Below are 22407 nucleotides of genomic sequence, written 5' to 3' on the forward strand. Positions count from 1 at the left end.
AAAAAGTACTGCAAAAAAAATTTGGTATATACAGGGACTTTCTTCTTAATTAGTTGCCTCATTGAGGAAGCCTAGTAATGGGTTCAAAGAGTATGAGCATTTTATTTACATAATAACAAAGTACTTTCCAAAATGTTTGTACCATTTCACAGCTTCACCTTGTATTTATCATTGTACAATCCCTCCAACACTGACTACTGCCACTTTTTGTCATCTTTGACAATTTGCAGGGTGTAAGGTGAAATCGTTTTTGTTCTGATTAGCACTTCTCCTATTATTAGTGATTTGGAATATTCTTTCATGTGGTTGTTCTAGATCTTTTGTTTTCCCAAATTAATTTTGTTATTATTTATCAAGTTCTAGAAAGTATTCCCTTGGTAAATGATATAGCACTAAAAATATAAATTAACTTTGTTAGTAACAGCCCAGTCATGAACACTGAATATTCCTCTATTTAAGTTAATCTTTAAGGAGGGCTTCTTAATTTAATCTATACAGGTATTCTGAATGCTTTCACAGATCAATCTCCCAATATTTTATGTACTTTGTGATTATTTGGAATGGGATTTCCTTTTCTTTTACTGCCTCCTGGACTGAGGATTTTAACCTCACTGCATTCCTTCAATTTTACCAAAGTCTTTTTCCTCCCTCTCCTCAAAAGTTCTGCAACAGTTCCTTATATCCTCCAGAACTTAGGCCCTAATTTCTCAACCTCCGTCCACTCAATCACAAAAGTCATCTCCAGCTCTCTTCTAGCTCAGACATTTTTAGATATAATTATACAGAGTTCCATGTAGACAATGGACAGATGCCATAGATAAAGAACATTTTTCATAATGTCTCATCTACATGAGGGCATGATACATATGATGCATTTTAAATTTGGAATTATGGAAGAAAATAATTAAATTTCATATCCTTTGACCTAGAGATTATCACACAAATGGGGATATATCCCAAGTATTTCCCTACTACTAGAAAATGTACTAAGAGGCCTAATAGCTGGAACAAACTAGATATACAACAGCTTCTTCCTGTGCAGATAGGAACAGGGCATGGGCATCCAATTAGGAACAGTAAAGAGGAAGGTGGCCCTGGTAGGAAGATTAATGTGGGAGAGGAAGGGGAGAGCCCTCTTAGTTGTTCTTCCCACAAAGTACTGTCTCCTCTCAGTCATCAGCCTCATACTATATCATGACATCCCACCATACCCTATGATGGCAGTTATGTATATTTTGTTGGTTAAATTTGCTTAATACATGTTGTTTTATTACCAGAGAAAGTACTATGGTGGGGTGTGAGGAAGAAGTAGCTGGTAATATTGGGAAGTCAAAGCATGTAAAAACAAAAGGCATCAAATGAAAACTTCATAGCACAAGGAAAAAATGTGCTTACTGAGAGTTTTATCTGATGCAAAATATTACTTGTTTAATAAGGCTCTAAGTGGATACAGGGATTAAAAAAAAAATTCCATCCTACTTAAGTTCCACCAACCCCAGAAAACAAGTCCTTTACCCACACTTTCTCCAAAAACCTGAGAGATTTAGTTTTTTAGGCTTCCTTTAGGCTTCAGTTTCCTCATCTGTAAAGTGAAGGAAGAAGAGATGATCTTTAACAATTCTTATATCTCTGTCATTGCATATAATAGTAATTGCTGGGGCTCAGAGGCTATTTCTTAGTCAAAAAAGCAATTCCCTGGGAGAAGCTTTATATTACAGTGGATACAGAACAAGACTTGGAATCTCATCTGAACTGAGCCAAAATCCCACCTATGATACAGTTTGAAAAAGAAAAGAACAAGAATTTTCCACAGGGTGGCTTTAAGTAGACTTGGGATGGGGGTGGGGGAGGAATACTCGTTACTGGGAGTTTTTTGGCGGGGAGCACCTACCATTATAAAACAAGGGAACTTGAACTAGATAGCCTCTAAAATCCTTTTTAGTTCTACATCCTTTGATTGACCCTTGAAGGCCCACTTCCTCTGCCACGCATTTCTTCACCCCTGGGTCCTCAGGGATGTCTCCATCCTCTAGATTCAAATAGTAATTAAGGTTGTTTCATATTGAGTACATCCACATAACACCATCAGTTTAACTGGGTTTGTTTTGGGGGAGGGAGGGAAGGGAATTGGTTTTAGTTTGTTGGTTTTGCTTTTTTTTTGGCCTGGTCAAACTCCCTGAAGGCAGTGATTCTGTCCTACTCATCTCTGTATCCTCTTCAGTGGCTAACACAAAGCCATGCACATTAATCAGTGTTTCATTGATGACAACAGTAACAATGACTCAAATGAGAAATCAGGGGAAAAGGGAAACTTGCAGCTGTGGCGTAGGTGGCAGGTTCCAGAAAAGGAGAGCTTGATCCCACCTCTAGCTAAAAGCAGAGTATTCACCATGCTTCCCCTTTTGCATAGCAGAGTCCCAAACTGTAGAGTTTATAACTCTCCTCACTGCTGCTGTTCCCCGAGGTGCCTCTAAGATGAGCACTGCCAGGGCCAAATAGTCTATAAAAAGGATGAAGAAACCTGGGAATTTTCCACAAAGGTAGAGCCAGAAAAACAGAAATCATCATTATTAGCCACTTCAGGTAGCTGAACTGACTTGGGAAGTGCAAGAGCTCCCCCTGCTGATCACTGAGGAAAACAAACTAGTCCATGAATCTAAAATTACAGGGTTGGCTCACTATCAGTGAACAGATCCGATGCTTCTGAGAGGGAAGCCTGATAGTCACTAATACAAACTGTCATCCTGAAAGGATGAGACTTGGGAGACCGGTGCATCCAAGCCCCACGCTCCAGGGAACAGCACATCAGGGGCCTATCAAACCAACCTTGACATCTTGTCACAACACATCTACCTTTGCACCAAAGAATGTTATCTATACAAACAAGTTAAGTTCAACAGGAAAAGCTCTGCCAACCCATGGCCAACCCCTCAACATTCTCCTTTTCTGAAATTCGTGCCAGTGTTGACTTTATTGCTAAAAAAAAAAAAATCTGTCTGACATCTTCCAGGGCCTCAGCCATGGACACACTGGAATATAACCCCAGGACTGGACCAGGCTTCTGTTTGTTCTAGCTACACTGCCAAAGGAAATGTTCTTATCTGTCAGTAATTTAGGCAATGGAGAAGGTAGACTGCCGAGAGCTAAGAAACACTTTTCTCTGAACAACCTTCAGTTGATTTAATTAAATCCTAGTCACTTCTAATTTCTAGGCAATGCAACAGGAATATTGTTTAAAATATTCAAAAAGAAAATAGGGTAGATCCAACTACCCCAACAATTTCTATCTAGGACTATGAAGCTTCTTATCATCTAGTTTGTGGATTCTTTATTTCTTTTCTTCAATACTCATAATTGACCACCATGCACTGTTGTGGTACGAAGGGAGGGTCTTTTGGGACCTAGTCTAATATATTCATTTTAGTGATAATGAAACAGGTCCAAGGAAATGAAGGGAGATGAAGGGAGATGAAGGGTCTGAGTCAGAGGGCTACTTTGGAAAAGAAGTTCTAATTCAAAACTGTCTTTCCCTCTAAACTCTGGATTTAGTCAGCTAAAGTTAAGAGTTAGGCAAGTACCATCCAAACTACATCACTTAATTCAGAAACAACTGTCAATTTTAAGATATTGTTCTGCATTCTTTTTCTATGGGTTAGGAGAGCGTTGAGATAAAATATATATATATATATATTTATAATGCATAATACACAATATACTGAAAGATCTGGGGAGAAAGTCCTTATCTACTAGATAAGAAAAAGGGAAAAGTTCATGAGAGAGGTGTTACTAGTAGTACGCTTTCCATTAAATTCTTCCAAAATACATTAAGGGCTGGCACCATGGGAAGTTTTTTAAAAGGCAAAGAGGGAAAAGGAAAATAAGCTAGGTTGGGGGGAGGGGGAGGGAGAAGCACAGAGACATAAAAGAGCAGAATATAAGAACACACTGTAATCAAGTTTGGATGCAATACTGAGAACAGCAGTTCTAAATTAAATCTGAAAAGAGAAGTGGCTTCCATTTCCTTACCTAGTCAGGCAATTAAGCTCCTGTGCTAAGTACTGGAATTTGAGTAAAATCAAGACAGTTTGTTGTTTAAGGTCTTTGTCTTCATTGCTTAAAACGGTATTATATACATAGTAAGCACTTAATAAATGTTGAATGAATATGATCCCCTGGGATGCCAGAAAAAGGAGTCTAAACACAATTTAGGAGAAATTGGGGTGCCATTTAGTAGTCCCGAACAGGAGTGACAGGAGATGATAAAGATAAATGAAAGTTAAGTCTGGCAGAAACATTAAGGAGGGATTAAAAAAAGAAGGAAGAAACAAAGAAGAGATATCTCAGTAGGCTATTAAAATAGTTCAAGTGGGTGGGTAATCAATCAGCAAGTATTTATTAAGCATCTACTTAGTATTATGATATACTAAATGCCAATATGCTATTGTATTATGAATACCAAATCCAAAAATTAAACCTTTTCTGTCTTAAAGGAGCTAATATTCTACTAATATACATTGAAGTGAATGCAAAATAATTGCAAGTAATAGTTTCACCTTTTTGTTTGTTTTTTCTTACGTTTTTTTCCTTTTGGTCTGATTTTTCTTGAACAAAATGACAAATATTGTAATATGGTTAAGACAATAGAACATATTTAACTTATACCAGATTGCTTACTATCTTGGAAGAGAGGAGGTAGAGAGAGAAATAGGGAGAGAAAAATTTGGAATCCATAGTTTTACAAAATTGAATGTTGAAAACTATTTTTACATGTATTTGGAAAAATAAAGTACTACTGAGGGGAAAAAATGCAAGGCAATTTTAGGGGCAAAAGAGGGACAAACACAAAGGAAATTAGAGGAATGCTAAGAAAATCTCACAGAAGGTACCATTTGAATTGAACTTTAAGGGAACTAGGAATTCCTAGCAGTAGGGCTGAAGATGAGGAAATATACATTCCAGGAATGGAGGAACTATTTTACAAACCACAGAGATAAGAAATGGTATGGCATCTATGAGAAATAACAAGAAAACTAGTCTGACCATATCAGTCAGTAAAAGGGAGTGATGTATTAACAAACCTAGAAAGGTAGGCTGAAATAAGGAGTATCAAGTATTTAATTTTCCATATCTGGACCTATCACTAGAAAAGAAAGAGATAGATTATTGTCCAAAATGTTTTAAGAGTGGACTCACATCTTTAACCTATATCAGATTGCTGCTGCCTAGAGGAGGGGGAAGAGAAGGGAAGGAAGGTGAAAAATTTGGAATACAAGGTTTTGCAAAGGTGAATGCTGAATTAAAGAATGAGATTATAAATAAATTAGAGGAACATAGGATAGTTTATCTCTCAGACTTGTGGAGGAGGAAGAAATTTGTGACCAAAGATGAACTAGAGACCATTATTGATCACAAAATAGAAAATTTTGATTACATCAAATTAAAAAGCCTCTGTACAAACAAAACTAATGCAAATAAGATTAGAAGGGAAGCAACAAACTGGGAAAACATCTTCACAGTTAAAGGTTCTGATAAAGGCCTCATTTCCAAAATATATAGAGAATTGACTCTAATTTATAAGAAATCAAGCCATTCTCCAATTGATAAATGGTCAAAGGATACGAACAGACAATTTTCAGATGACAAAATTGAAACTATTTCCACTCATATGAAAGAGTGTTCCAAATCACTATTGATCAGAGAAATGTAAATTAAGACAACTCTGAGATACCACTACACACCTATCATATTGGTTAAGATGACAGGAAAAAATAATGTTGAATGTTGGAAAGGATGCGGGAAAACTGGGACACTGATGCATTGTTGGTGGAGTTGTGAACGAATCCATTCTGGAGAGCAATCTGGAATTATGCCCAAAAAAATCATCAAACTGTGCATATCCTTTGATCCAGCAGTGCTACTACTGGGCTTATACCCCAAAGAGATACTAAAGAAGGGAAAGGGACCTGTATGTGCCAAAATGTTTGTGGCAGCCCTGTTTGTAGTGGCCAGAAACTAGAAAATGAATGGATGCCCATCAATTGGAGAATGGTTGAGTAAATTATGGTATATGAATGTTATGGAATATTATAGTTCTGTAAGAAATGACCAGCAGGATGAATACAGAAAGGCTTAGAGAGACTTACATGAACTGATGCTAAGTGAAATGAGCAGAACCAAGAGATTATTACATACTTCAACAACGATATTGTATGAGGATGTATTCTGATGGGAGTGGATTTCTTTGACAAAGAGAAGATCTAACTCACTTTCAATTGATCAATGATGGACAGAAGCAGGACATCCAAAGAAAGAACCAAAAAAAATGAATGTAAACTGTTTGCATTTTTGTTTTTCTTCCTGGGTTATTTTTACCTTCTGAATCCAATTCTTCCTGTGCAGCAAGAGAACTGTTTGGTTCTGTGCACAGATATTGTACCTAGGATATACTGTGGCATATCTAACATGTATAGGACTGCTTGCCATCTGGGGGATGGGGTGGAGGGAAGGAGGAGAAAAATCGGAACAGAAGTGAGTGCAAGGGATAATGTTGTAAAAAAAAAAAAAAAAAATTACCCTGGCATGGGTTCTGTCAATAAAAAGTTATAATTATTTAAAAAAAAAAAAAGGTGAATGCTGAAAACTATCTTTCTATGTTTTTGAAAAAAAAAAAAAATGAAATACTACTAGAGAAAAAAACTATACCTTTGGGAGCTAACCCACACAAAAAAAGAATGGATTCAGTAGTCTTAACAATGAGAATTAAGACTGACCACTAATCAAACAGTATAAACTCTTTACTCTGAACTTCTATTCCCTGCTGAATCTAGGACAAAAGGGCTCACACAAGTGGATCTTACAAAGAGAAAGGGTAGAACTTCAGAGGTTCTAGTATTTTCTCATTCTATAAGAAGCAGAAAAATGAACTTTTCAGAAAATAGCAAAAGAGAGGTGAAATAAAACTGGTCCATTTTAAAACTGTTAGCAGTCACTAGGTACCTGGAAAAGACTCACTGTCAATTCAAACTAAAAATTAAAATGAAGTGCTTAGGATCCCTGGAGATTTCTTGTATAGATCTCATTCCTTATCATCATCAGAGAGTGACAGACTGGGGTGTCTCTTTCTTTTCTAAGATAAGTTGCTGTCAATGTTTCCCTGATAAGAAAAGTAATAGGAATGTTATAAGAATTTTCTCAGATAAAATAACCTCAGAAAACTTAATTTTAGATCTTGATTTTGTGACATGACAAAATCTCTCCAAATCACTCGAGGAGATATCACAAAAGAGTTTTAAACAATTAGCCAAGCAAAGTTAATTTGAAAAATAATAGTTGATGCTTTATAGTACTTTTAGAAAAAGATCTAGGATGATTCATTTATCCAATATTTTTAGTGAAATATTTTTTCCTCCATTTTTTAATCTTTACTGCAAGGCAAGACTAATCACAGAGGGAAAAAGGAGGGCAACAGAATACATTTTGGAATGAAGATGAACAAGATTAAATAAAAGATGGACAGTCTGGGCTGTCAAGAAACAAGAAATGATTAAAACAAAAAAGCAGAGGTTCTACAACTCAAGAAGGTCTGCAAGTTCACTACTCTCTCTCCATTGATTCCAAGCTTAATATTCCTGACTCTCTTCAAGACCCAGGTGCACCTACATGGTAATATTGCTTTGGGAGGGAGGGGGAGAATGAAATTGGGATTTACATGTATTTAATATATATCTATATATTCTTTATCCACTTGGTTTATTCTATGTGGATGACAGGCCAAACTGTCAAAATTAAAATATATTAATACAAATTTTGAACTTAGATTTAATTAGATTCAAATTAATGATATTTTATAAAGCTAGGAACATTAAAAATTGTCACTCTGCTAACCAGAATAATTTTCCCAATGCCCAGGTTTGGCCATATAATTTCTTTATTGATTTTAAGTGATTCATAGTTGCCTTGGGGATAAACTATAAATACTTTTATGGCTTCATTTTTAAAAGGGCACTCCTTACTATGCTCAAAAAATTATCAAACTGTGCATACCCTTTGATTCAGCAGTGTTTCTACTGCGTTTATATCCTAAAGAGATCTAAAGGAGGGAAAGGGACCCACGTGTGCAAAAATGTTTGTGGCAGCCCTGTTTGTAGTGGCAAGAAACTGGAAAAGGAGTGGATGCCCATTAATTGGAGAATGGCTGAGTAAGTTATGGTATATGAATGTTATGGAACATTATTGTTCTATAAGAAATGATAAATAGAATGATTTCAGAGAGGCCTGGAGAGACTTACACGAACTGATGCTGAGTTAAATGAGCAGAATCAGGAGATCATTATACATGGCAACAACTATATGATCATCAATTCTGATGGACGTCCTCTCTTCAACAAGGAGATGATTCAAACCAATTCCAATTGTTCAGTAAAGAAGAGAGCCATTTACACCCAGAGAGAGGACTGTGGGAAATGAGTATGGACCACAACATAGCATTTTCATACTTTCTGTTGATGTTTGTTTGCATTTTGTTTTTCTTCTCGGGTTTTTTTCCCCTAGATCCAATTTTTCTTGTGCAACACTGACAACTATATAAATATGTATACATATATTGAATTCAACATATTTTCACATATTTAACATGTATTAGATTACCTGTCATCTGAGGAGGGAGTGGGAGAAGGAGGGAAAAATTTGGAACACAAAGCAATGCAAGGATCAATGTTGAAAAATTGGGTAATTTGGAGTATGCATGGGCATGCATATGTTTTGTAAATAAAAAGCTTTAATTTTTAAAAATACAATTGTAAAAGATTCTTTAAAGAAATAAATATTGACTGTTTGGACATGTATACTTATTTTGTATTTAATTTATACTTCAACATATTTAACATTTATTGGTCAACCTGCCATCTGGGGGAGGAGATGGGGGGGAAGGAGAGGAAAAATTGGAACAAAAGGTTTGGCAATTGTCAACACTGTTAAAACTACCCATGCATATAACTTGTAAATAAAAAGCTATAATAAAAAACTTTAAAAATAAAGAAATATTGAGTGAAATGTTTTAAAACGGGGACACTCCTCACTGCCACTAATTAGTCATATGAATCAAATTTACACATAAGCTAAATTTTCTTTTAAACTTTCCCTTAACAATAGGCCTGGCCCTTGAGAAGGAAGGAGTGGGTACATGAAATTAGGGGTAGAGAAGGGAGTCTTTGCTTCCTCACACAGGGATGGGGATAGGGAGAGAGAGATGAGGGTGAAGAAGGGACAATTCACTGTCAGGAAACCAGAAAAAAGAGAGAAAGGTGCATTGATAGGAAGGTTAAAGATTGGCTCTAGATCACAGAGAGGGAGAAGTTGAGTCTTACTAGGTGGTAATTCTGCATAGGACTGAATTGCCCAGATACTTCCAAAGGTGTTACAGGGTAGTCCACTGGCATAGACAGGATCAAACCGAGTTCCTCCAAAGCAAAAACAGTTTCTAATTTTCCTGTGCTACTCCATATAATTTACAACTCTCCTAAAGTTGTGGTTTTTAAAAGTATTATATAAATTTCAATGCTCTGTTCCCTCCAGGTTCAAAATAATTTCACTGCACAGAACATAAAAACAAAAGTACAAGTTACTGCCACAGTATTTTCTTCAAGCTCTCTAGTTTCTCCTCCCTCAATGTTGTGAGCATAGAGATTCTAAAGCCCTCTAAAACTACTAAATAAAACTAATACTAGAGTCTTAGTCAAATAGGCCCATTCCTTTCTCATTTTTCAACTGTTAGTACCCTCATTATCATGTTAACATAGTTAGCCTACTTCAAGGATGTAAGGAAGCTAAAACATCACCTACTCTAATACCTGAGCAGAAATTCAAATGCCATGCAACTAAGCCTGAAGACCAGTAGTGAGGAAGAAAGCTCACTAATTGTAGAGGGAGCCCATTTCTCTTCTGCACAATTCCAACTGACAGAAAGTTTTTTCTTAGTATCTAGTCTCCGTCTACTTCTCCATAGCAAGTACCCATTGTTCCTGGTTCTGCCAACTGAGACCAAGGAAAGCAGACCTGCTGTATTGTTTCTGTATAATGGTCCTTCAAATACTCAAATATGGTTATTGTGTTTATTTTAACTGGAAAATGAAACTAGATGGCTTTTCTAATGGAGGGGGGAGGATTATGGACTATAATCTCAATAATATGATATAGAATTAAAAAAAAAAAAAAAAGATAACACAATCTTTGCCTGAGAGACAGTTAACCAACCTAGGCATGAAAGAACCATGCCCTCATCAGACCATCTTGTGCTCAGTTCTACATGCCCACTTGTAGAAAGAGTGCTTAAAGGAAATGAGGGACATTTAACCCAAGACAGGACACAGATGACATCAAAACAGGCTGCAATTTTCCACGTGATACAATGTCATCAAACATTTGCTTGTCAATAAATGGAAATACAATTGTCAATAAGATAAAACTGACTCCGTCCTCACCAAAGCATTTGATGCTAATGAGGAATGAAACCTACTCTCCCAGCCTGAAGATCTTGAAGAAACACACCAGTAATTTCTCTGCAAAGGCTTCAGGTGACAGATGGTGACAATAAGCGAGATGAGGGAGCAAAAGTCAGCAGACAATCCTGTGCCAAGCCTGAACATTACTTCCTTGGGGTGGAGGCTGCTCCCTCCTGCACACAGAGCAGGCCTTATAAGGTTTGTGATGGGCCCACGGTGCCACCTAGTGGAGCCGAGGCCCCATCTACACCTGGAGTCAAGTGCCCTGCCTCCGGGACTGTGTAACAACGGCTTCCTGGGTAGGGGAGTTTGGTGGCCAGGTTAGAGTGACCGAGTTTGAACATTAGTCTGAAAACGGAACAGCTGTAACAACTGTACAAGGAATGCCGCCTCATCAGACAGGTATTCACACATTTTTTGATGACTGTTTCAAATGTTTCACACTGAAAATTTTTGCATGTGCAACTGATAATCTCAGGGTGCATGCTGAAGCTGATAGCCCATTCAAAGAAATGGCAGTGCTTTAGTTATCAAATGCCCTGGAAATAAATGTAGTGATATAATTTAAGTTTGAGCAGGATATTTGACAGTCTGATTATCCTTGTGGACCAGTTAGAAATGTATGGCGATTAGAAAACTGGAAGATTTGTAACTGGCTGATCAGACCCAAAGAGGAGTGCTTCAAGGTTATCTTCGGCTCTGGATTACTTAATAATTTTATTAATAACTTGGACAAAAGGCATAGATGATACTTTTGAAATTTAAAAATAACACGAACCTGGCAAGGATCACTAATATTGCATGACAGATTCAGGATCCAATGTCGGGCTGAATCAAGGATGAAAGATAGTAATGATATATATAAAATATTTTTTAAAAATTTCACAAGTATAATATGGGAAAGAAGTAAAGACAGCTAACCAGCAGTTCAGGAAAAAAAATCTCAGGGTTTTAGTGGACTATAAAAAACTAAAAGAGTCAACTGTAATGTGGCAGGCAAAAGAGATAATGAGAACTAAGGCTACACCGAGAGATATCCTGTCAAGCAATAGAGAGATCATCTAACCGAAATGTACCTGAGAAGTCACATTTCAAAAACTATTTTGAGTTCTGAGAGCAACATTTTTAGAAATAAAGCTGCAGATCATCCAAAAGAGAGCAACCAACATTGTAAAGGATTCAAGATCATGTCTTATGAGATTCTGTTTAAAGAGCTGCGGATATTTAGCATAGAAAAGAGGACTCTGGGTAGAGGGGATGTGGCGGAATTTTTCACTTATTTAAATATCTCAAATAGAAAAGGGATGAAACTTGTTCTTCCTGTCCCTAGAGTAAAAAAATCAGGAGCAAGGGATGAAAGCTTTAGCATGATACAAGGAAAACTAGTCATTAATGTGGTCCACAAGTGAAATGGGCTGCCTTGGGAGTTCAAGCAAAGGTCACTATCAGAATTGCTATGTAGAGGACTACTCTGAGCCTGCTAAGAACCTGAAGAATCAGCTCAGCTCCTTACAAGCATTATGTGTGCCCTTCCTCCCTTCCCTCACTAGCCTCCTCCCTTTCCCCTTCCCTCTCCCCCCAATCTCAGTCCATCCCTTGTAAAATAAGTATAGTAATATCTACACTCACTCCCCTAGTACAAGTGTTGTGGGGAAAACATCTGATGAATTTAGATGAACATTTGCACCATGGAAATGAAAAGAGTATATAATGCCATCATGATTTTATTTAAACCTCTTGAAATTTATAAGAGGAAACTAAGGCCCCAAATCACACATCAGGCGGGTATTAGGACCAACACCAGAATCCACTTTGTTTTCCATTAACACACTACCACTGTTCTTTTCCATGAGAATCTGCAAAATCAATGATATAACATTAGCTTCATGACACTTTTCTCCTAATGACTTTGAAGTGTTATATAAATATTCCTCCACTCATTTCATAGGAAGAACAACAAGAAGGCATAAAGCTTCTTCAATATTATGAAACCAGATAAAGAACAAGCATCAAAAATGTGTATCTACCTGTCTGACAAGGCAGCATTCTTTGTACAGTTGTTTCATTTTCAGACTAATGCTCAAACTCAGTCACTCTAACCTGGCCACCAAACTCCCCTACCGATGCTGATATTATACAATCCAGGAGGCAGGTCAGCCGAGTTGTGAGAGAAAAAAAGCAGTACACAGTGTCAAGATCCCAATAGCCAATGTCCCTTTCCCAAGCTGTCTATATACAGTCGATGAAAGTAGGAAGAACAGAAACTTCTGGGATGATCATATTCCTAAAATGATGCCTCGATGATTGCAGAAGAGATGACCATCTTAAAACAGATAAAAGAGCAAGGAAGACAATTTCCTCCTTGTGGTTTATGTGATTTGTGCATTAACCCACTTGCCAACAACTTAAGTTCAATAAATAACACAGATAATTAGTATTTCACCAAACCCAACATCATCTGCACCCTTTAATATTCTCTTGGGAAGGTCTGGGTTACAGGTTGTAAAGATCCTGTTAATTGACATCTAATCATCTTACAGGAGGGAGTAGCGTGGAGAACAACTAACAAGGAGAAAATAAATGCTCATAAAGGTCACAGAACTGGGCACACAAAGGAAGGAAAACAGATGGAAGGGAGATGAAAAAGAAGGAAGACCAAGACAAAAGAAGGGTAAGTAAGTGTCAGTACTGAGAGGTAAAAGTAAGGCAATGAAAGTACAGAGATAGGGGCAGAGTAAGGGAAAAAGACAGGTCATTTAGAGGCTAGTTTCAAAAACACCTGAATGCAGATGCATTTCTGTGAGGTTTGGAGGGATGGCTGCATAGTAGAAAAGGGTCCATAAGCAGATTCTACAAATGTATATGTTCTCACTCCCAGATGGGATCATCCTACCACTCTCAACTAGGTTACTGCATGATCCGGTTCCCATCTTGAAGTTTATCATCTCTAGGTCAACCTCAGCCACCTGTCCAGGTGTCTAGAAAATGTAAACAAATCAGAAGTACCACTGCTTATGGAGAAAGCACCAGTCAAAGCCAGATGATTCTTCTTACCATTTCTCTTGTGTCTTCTTAGGCCCAAATCATTCTCCCTGGCCACTAGTGCCATATCTGTATTATCCATAAGCTCCTTAAAAAGGACTTTCTATATTAGCTGTATCTCCAATGCTTGGGCATAGAGCAAGCTTAATAATAACATATTACTACTATAACATATTATTATTATTAATAATGTTTTTTCATTCATCAATGGGTGGTCTACACTAACAATAACGGATGAAATTGCCACAGATGACATTCAATAATTTTGGTGTCAAAAGTTAGAAATGCAGACTGATGCCAGATTCAAAAGAGCACCGTCTGACATGCTAGATTTTCCACACTAAAATTGTGGCCAGGATAGGGTTTATTATGATTGCAATAGCACTATCTAACATGCCACCTAGAAAAACCTAGGTAGGACAGTGAGTGGAATAATGAGCCTCACAATCAGTTAAGATTCCCCCCCACCCCAAGGCACTTGGGGTTAAATGATTTGCTCAGGGTCACACAGCTAGGAAGTGTTAAGGGTCTGAGACCAAATTTGAACTCAGGTCCTCCTGACTTCAGGGCTGATGCTGTATCTACTGTGCTATCTCTAGCTGCCCCTCAAATTAGTAAGATTTCAGAGACTTCCTAGATATGAGCCTGGACAAGTCATCTAACTTATACCTCTTTTCCTCAACTCTAAAATAAAGATAATAATGGCACCTCCCTTCCAGGCTTGTTGTGAGAATCACATGAGGTAACATCAGTAAAATGCTCAGCACAATGCCAAGTAACTGAAAGGGAAGGCCTGGGGATGTACATCAAGGAGAGGGGTAGGGCAAGCAGCCATTTCCCATCTCCTTTTCCTCCATCAATGGGATTGCACTCTTAGCACTCCTCTCCACCCTGGCTGATAATGACTCAATTAGACACAAATACATAAGTCAACTTTACTCTTCTTATTTACCAATCACAGAATTCTTCTTGAAGTTGGGAACAGTAGTAGGCCCTGGACTAATACAAGATTCAATTCACTTACCATGATTTGGGCTCCCCAAAGTGCAGGTAATTGATACTGTAGAGATCCATGTCTTCTGTGTGCCAAGCAAAGGTGGTTTTCCACATCCCAAAGTACAGATAGGGAGTGTTCACACCTTCTATGATAATCCCACATTCATGTTCCACCATGTCCAAAAGGGTATTCAAATTCCCAATATTCCATTCTTCCACATCCTAAAGAAAGGGCAAACAATCAAAATCATTCTCTTTGACTTTTGGTTATGTTCAGTTAAGAAATCTTGTTGGTTTTACCTTTATAACATCTATCATTTATTCTCTCAGATGTTACATGGCCCACATATCTAATTTATGGATTAAAAAGTGCTAGGTACAATAACATTCAAATTATGGAAGAGAAAAGGCAGTAGAAGGAAATGGCCAATCTAGTGCAGGAGCCTATCAATCTCATCTACTTTATCATCATATGTAGTCATGTCAAGTAGTTTTAAAGCACCTATTATGTGCACAGCAATGTCCTAAGTCCTGGGAATAAAAAAAACCAAAAATGAACAGCAGTATGCCAGTATGGAGCTTGTATTCTAATGAGAAGGGCACATATAGCTACACAACATTTAGAACCTATAAATAATCTTCCCTCCCCAGGAAATTCTGTGACTTAGTGGATAAATCTTGGGAATTGCCTGAGAGCAAGAGCTTCATGAAGGTCTTGCTGGATTCTTACTATTCAGATCTTCTCCATAGCAGCCTCTTTACTCGAGATACAACAGGCTCCTCAATCCTTTCCCAGCCTGGCTAGTTCTGCCCATGCCAGCCACACTTTCATTCCTTCTAAGGGCTGCCCTGTAGATCCTCTGGTCTTTGAGCAGGTATCTTCTCTCACGGTCTCCTTTCTTCCTCTTTCCCCAGAGGTACTATCTTCTCCCACTAAAATTTCAACTCCCTAAGAGCAGAGAATGCCTTTCTTTCTATCCATATCTATATTCCCCAGCTTAGTATAATCCAGGGCTTGGGCATAGTAAATGCTTTATCAATCCTTGCTAACTTGTTTCAACACCAAGCATAATCACACAACCTCCATGTAATACTTACACTACATAAGCAAATATGAGAGAATTGGAGGAAAGAGGGAGAGCAGTAAAGAGATTCTGTAAGAGATAATGAGATCAGACAGCCTTTAAAGCAGCCAAGGATTCCAGAAGGCAGAGATGAGGAGAGAATGAATTCCAAGCATGGGAGATGCTTGTGAAACTGGAGTGGAATAAGGAGAGGAAGAAGGAGGATTCTCAACTCAAAAGAACAGTGAAATGGTTTCACTTGGTATATGTGAGAAAGGAAGCAGAGTGAACTAAGCCTTGAAAGTCACCTGGAGTCAGGCTTTAGGAGCCATGGTGAGGAGCATTCATTTTCTCTTAAAAATAAGAGGGAGATTAAAAAAAAAAAAAAATCTAATAAAAATAAAATAAATAAATAAAAAATTAAAAAAAATAAAATAAAATAAAAATAAGAGGGAGAAAAGCAGCTACTGACACAGTGGGCTCTCTCTTAGTTAAAAGGTGAAGTAGACAGAGTACCTGGCCTATAGTCATGAAGACTCCTCATCCTGAGTTCAGATCTGGCCTCAGACATTTACTAGCAGGGTGACCTGAATAAGTCATTTCATCTTGTTTACCTCAGTTTCCTCCTCTATAAAATGGCAAACCACCCCAATATCTCTGCCAAGAAAACTCTAAATAGACTCATAAAAAGAGGGATACAACTAAAACACCAGACTGAAAAACCACTGAACAATAACAACAAATAGGAAGCACATTGAAGCTTCTAGAACACGGTGCCTTAGAAGATTAATTGAGCAACTCTATCAAGAATGGATTAATGAATGCTGGTAGAGATGGGAATTAATCCAATTATTCTGGAAAGCAGTTTGGAACTATGCTCAAAGGGCTATAAAACTGTGATCCAGCACTACCACACTGCTCAGACTATATTACAAAGACATCCAACAAAAGGAAAAAGAACACTACAGAAGATATTTACAGCAGCTTTTTTTGAAGTGTTTAGAATTGGAAATCAAGGATGGATGGATGAATGGCTAAACAATGTGTGATATAATAATAATGATAGAATATTATAAGAAATAACAAGCAGGATGCTTTCAGAAAAACCTAGAAAGACTTACATGAACTGATGCAAAGTAAAGAGAAAAAAACCAAGAGAAACATATACACAATGACAGTAACAATGTAGGTAGGATAAAGAATTGTGAATGACTTAGCTATTCTCAACAATACAATGATCCAGAAAAATCCCAAAGGGCTAATGATGAAACATACTATCTGTCTTCACAAAAGAAGTGATTAATACACAGACCAAGGCATGACATTGGAAATATTTTGTATAATTGCATATATATATAAAACCTATATCTGATTGCATACTGTCTCAAGGAGCAGAGGAGCAAAAGGAAGGAGATAAAGACAGAATGTGGAACTCAAAACTTTAAATAAAAATGTTAAAATATTTTTTTTAAAAAAAATGCATTAGTGCATGAAAACCAATTGGAAAATTATTGTAATATTCTAGGCAAAAGGTGATGAGGACCTGAATCAGAGTAATTAATGATCATGAGTGGAGAAACAAAAAGATGGAGGAGGCTAAGTCATGAAAATAAAACTGGTATGACTTGGGAGCAAGAAGTTCCAAGGATAACTCTGATGTTGCAAACCCGGTTAACTAGCAACAGAATAATACATTCCACAGACATAGAGAAGTTTGAAGAAGGGAGGGGACTTTGTTTTGGACATGCTGTACTTGATTAAGTATATCTAGACAGAAATGTCAGTAACAACAAAAATTTATTAATCACGTTCTAGGTGCAAGGCACTGTGGTAGACACACTAGGAATAAGTACAAAAAAATGAAACAATCTCTACTTAAAATGAGTTTATAATCTAAAGGAAAAGTCAACAAGTACATATTGTACTTGGACGGTACATATGTACAGATACAACAAAAAGTTAATAAATACAAGTATATGCAAAGTAATTAAACACAAGGTAGTTTGAAAGGGAAAATACTAGGAGTGGGGGAGATCAGGAGAGCCTTCATAAGGCAGGTGGTGCCTATGCTATGTTTTAAAGGAAGATAGGATTTCCAGACATAGAGGAGTTAGTAGTATAAAGTCAAAGTAACAGGAGATGAAATGTTTTTGTGAGAAAAAACAAGACAGAACCATAAAATGCATGAAAGGGACTAATATATGATAAGCCTTAACTAATAACAAAGGCTACAGTTTTCCTAAAGGAATAAAGCACACTAATTTCTTACAAAATAAAAGACATACGGGGGAGGGGGAGGGGGGGGAGGCGAAGGGGAGGAGAGAAGTATGGCATTCTGGTAAGGCTGAATTGAGAAAATACCTTTGTTTCAAAGTTCTTATTCAGCATTCAACCTTATCTGACACTCCTATGCTATTCTTGCAATGCAGACATTAGCCAGGATCTCTATTTTACAGAAATAATGATATGGAAAAACAGAATGACTCAATATTCCACCCCCTAAATTTCACTTCAAAGGCCTCTTACCAATTCACACCTTTCAAAATGGCTAAGATGACAGGAAAAGATAAAGATAAATATTGGAAAGGATGTGGGAAAACTGGGACATTAATACATTGTTGGTGGAGTTGTGAACTGATCCAACCATTTTGGAGAGCAATTTGGAACTATGCTCAAAGGGCTATCAAACTATGCATACCCTTTGATCCAAAAATGTTTGTAGCAGCCATTTTTGTAGTGGCAAGAAATTGGAAACTGAGCGGATGTCCAACAGTTGGGGAATGGCTGTATAAGTTGCAATATATGAATGTTATGAAATGTTATTGTTTTGTTAGAAACGATCATCAGGATGATTTCAGAATTTTATTCAGATTCAGATCAGACTTACATGAATTGATGCTAAGTGAAGTGAACAGAACCAAGAGAATATTGTACACAGCAACAATAAGATTATGTGATGAACAACTGTGATGGACATGATTCAGGCCAATTCCAATAGACTTGAGAGAGCCATCTGCCTCCAGAGAGAGATCTATGGGAACTAAATGTGGATCACAACATAATATTTTCATCCATTTTGTTGCTGTTTAATTTTTTTTTCTCATTTTCCCCCCTTTTGATCTGAGTTTTTTGTGCAGCATGAAAATTGTGGAAATATGTATAGAACTGCACATATTTAAGTATACTGGATACTTGATGTCTAAGGGAGGAAGAGAGAAAAATATGGAACATAATGTTTTGCAAGGGTGAATGCTGAAAACTGTTTGATGCCTCACAATCTCCCTTCCATACCACCCCATGCTATCTTCTGCATAAATCTCGTAGAATGTCTTGGCCAAAGAAAATTTAATGGTTCACTATTTCAAAACATTTCACAAACAAGCCCTTTTCTCCCCTCCTTCCAACCTCATCTCCTATTACTCTACTTCCTATATTCCATGCTCTAAATGGGACAAATCTCTGTTCCCCCAAACATCCTCTGAATCTTCCATGCCTTTCACTCCTTTGCTCATGCTGTCTTAAAATCTGCATACCTTTTAAGCATGGTGTCATGGTGCCTTTTAGAAGGCTAGCCAAGCCTGGAAAACCCCCATCTTCACCATTATGTTTTTAAATATATAAAATAAAATCACAGGATATCCTGAAAAACAATTGTCAAAATACATTTAAAAACAAGATCGATGAATAAGTTATAAACCTCTGTATGAAAGCTCACCCTGAATGCCACTATATCCCAGAGGATCCTTCTGGATAATGAGAATTTCCCTTTGAGTTCACCTGACAATCAACTTGTCTATACTTGTCTATACTTCTGTAATAAATTTAGGCCAAGCTATGGATAAGAATTTGGTATCCTTTCTTAAATTTTTTATAAACATATTCTAAACACACAGAACTTGTTGCTTTTCACAACTCAATATAAACAACTACTCCTACTCCAAGTGTTTACTCTGTACATTTTATATAAGTATATAAGAGCACTTCATTTAATAATATAATCTGATTCTAGCTGTCAAAATAGAAGAATGGCTTCAGAATGGCTGGAAATCCAACATAAACAAAAAGACCTAGTTTAGCCTGGAATGTACAAACCTTCACAGATAAGGAAAGCACACAGCTATCACAAAGAGAGGGTCTCTTACTTACTGCAGCCTAGAGTTCAGAATATTCTCTACACAATGTTCCACAGGCCACCAACATTTACATTCATTTCTGCCTTCTAAAAAGCTTCTTCTGAGCTTCAAGACAGGGACCTTATCTTAACTTTGTATATGCTATGTACTCAGGAGACATTTCTTAAATTAAATATTAGCTAAGCTGAAAAAGTTGGGGAAAAAATTGACTTTAAATGTAAAGTGACTTTAAACGTAAATCTCAAATGCTAATAACCAGGAGATCAAAAGTTCATTTCCCGCTATGCTCCTGATAGATACATGTGTATCTAAATAGTTTAGACCCTTTTCGGATAAGGACCTAGGAAAACTGTGAAATTTCCAAACCCCCACCTTCAGATTTTTGCCAAGCAGCAGTGAGAACAAAGTGCTTGGAATATAAGCATAACATATGCATTATTACTCTTTTATTAATTTAATTTAGCTAATTAATTGGATTATTTTATAAATAACCATTTATTATTTATCATTATTGAAAAATATTATATTCATGGCAAGCTTCAATTTTGGACTGTTGAGAAAATAATCACAAATTTTATCATTTAAGAGATCAACTATTTTCAAGTCTTCCTTTTCTGAAGGAATTGTGAACCAGAGAAAAAGTGATTTACTCAAACTAGTGGCCACAGTTACAGAAGTGAACTACGAGAACTCAATTCTAGAACAAGTTCCTTGGTATATGTGTAACTACTGTTTGGCTCTTCCCTTCTCTTTTAGCGTCTGTAAAATAGTGATGATTAGATTTGCGCTCTCCCATCTCACAGGTACAAATGAGATCTTGTAAAATACTTTGCAAACCACAACTATATAAATTCAATTTATTATTATTATAGCTTATAATATAATATTTTGCAATGCAGCTAGGTACACAATGGATAGAGTGCCAGGCCCAAAGTCAGAAAACTCATCTTCCCAAGTTCAAATCTGACTTCAGATACTTACTAGTTGGGTGACACTGAGCAAGTCACTTCATCCTGTCAGTTTCCTCATCTGTAAAATGAGCTAGAGAAGGAAATGGCAAACCACTCTAACTAGTATCTTTGTCAAAAAAAAAAAAAAACTCAATTGGGATCACAAATGAGTTGGATACAACTGAAATAAATGAACACCAACTACAAACATTCTCCACAACTCAAATATTACAAAAAAATGTTTAATTGTGGACTTGAATACTTCTCTAATAAAATAAATGGAGTACCTATAAAGCAAAGCAAAATGTGTATGAAAAGCCAGAAAAAAAGAAAAATGACAAATGCTGAAGAGTATGTGGAAAAATAGGGACACTACACAGTTGTCAGTGAAGCTGAGAACTGGTCCAACCATTCTAGAAATCAATTTGAAAATGGGTATATCCTTTGACCCAGAAATACCATTACTAAATCTATATCCCAAAGAGATCAAAGAAAAAGGAAAAGGACCATATCTGTACAAAAGTATTTATAGAAACTCTTTCTATGGTAGCAAAGAATTGGAAATTGAAGGAATGTGTATCAGTTGGGAAATGGCTAAAAAAATTGTGGTATGTGATTGTGATGGAATACTATTGTGCAAGGTTATCTGCCCTAACTTTCCCCCTTTCAGAGCTATTTAATGCATTTAATGAATGTTTGTTGCATTTCTCCCCCTATTTCCCAGCTGACTGCACTGTTCTGGAGCTCCTTTTGCCCTAGAACTTCTTCATTCTGCAAGATCATCTCAGCATTAGGACAGACCCTTCATCAATACCATCTTCCTCAGGAAGCCCCTTCTTTCTGAATGGAGAGGGTGAATAGAGAAGAACTCTCCCAGAATCACCATTTAAGAACAGGACCTAGGTTATTTCCTATCCAGTCCCTCCTGCCAGTCAGTACCTTCACCCTCCTATCCCCTTCAGCTTCCTTTGCTATGTTGTCTCCCATGTTAGACTAACTTCCTTGAAGGCAGAGTTTGTCTTTTCATATCTTATCCCCAGTGCTTAACACAGTGCCTGGCACATGGTAGATGCCTAAAAAATGTTTACTGACCAAGTGACCAAACACTATTCCAAAGAACCTCAAAGAGATACACTGCCTCACCAATTGACAGAGAGGTAATTGAATGAAGGTACAGAATAAATACTTGTTAACTGGGTTTGCTTTCTTTTGTTTTTTGTTTGTTTGTTTGTTTGTTTTGTTTCTTTTTAAAGCAGGTAAAGGCAATGGAGAGATCATAAAAATAAGCCTTCTCTCTCGGAATGGGGAAGGAGAGAAAGAAGGGATTTATATCAGCTACTGAGTGGTATAACCTGGACATAAACCAATAATTTATAACTAACCAGTTGGAAACCTAACTTAAAACAAAATATATCTGTGCAGTAGCTCAAGATATTGGAAATGATTTATATAAAACACTTACAGCATCATATAAAGAACCACTGATATCAGCTCCATAAATTGGAGATACAAAAGTCAGGTTCTTCCAGTATTTACGCTCCAGATCTTCAAAGTCTTGGTGTCGAGGAGTACAATACCTAATGAAATAGAACCAATAAAAGAATCATCAAGCCTCAAAGTGTCTGTCTTCAATACCATCCACCTGTAATTCCCACATACATTCCTGAAAGTAGCCCTTTAGGAATCCATAAGCTAAATTTGCAATTAACTTCTCCACAAATCT

The 22407-nt window shown here is 37.0% G+C and overlaps 1 protein-coding gene across 3 annotated transcripts in view; it reads right to left on the reverse strand.

The window, feature by feature from the left end:
• Positions 1-22407, reverse strand: part of KDM4B (lysine demethylase 4B) — a 282960-nt gene that overhangs the window by 193650 nt on the left and 66903 nt on the right. For all 3 annotated transcript variants that reach the window (XM_051971832.1, XM_051971833.1, XM_051971831.1), the window contains exons 4-5: positions 22147-22261; positions 14566-14759 (exon numbers count right to left, since the gene is read on the reverse strand). In XM_051971832.1, the coding sequence (XP_051827792.1) occupies positions 14566-14759; positions 22147-22261 (309 nt within the window). The remainder of the gene's footprint in view (positions 1-14565; positions 14760-22146; positions 22262-22407) is intronic.

This window comes from Antechinus flavipes, chromosome 1 (genome assembly GCF_016432865.1).
Source record: "Antechinus flavipes isolate AdamAnt ecotype Samford, QLD, Australia chromosome 1, AdamAnt_v2, whole genome shotgun sequence".
NCBI lineage: Eukaryota > Metazoa > Chordata > Mammalia > Dasyuromorphia > Dasyuridae > Antechinus > Antechinus flavipes.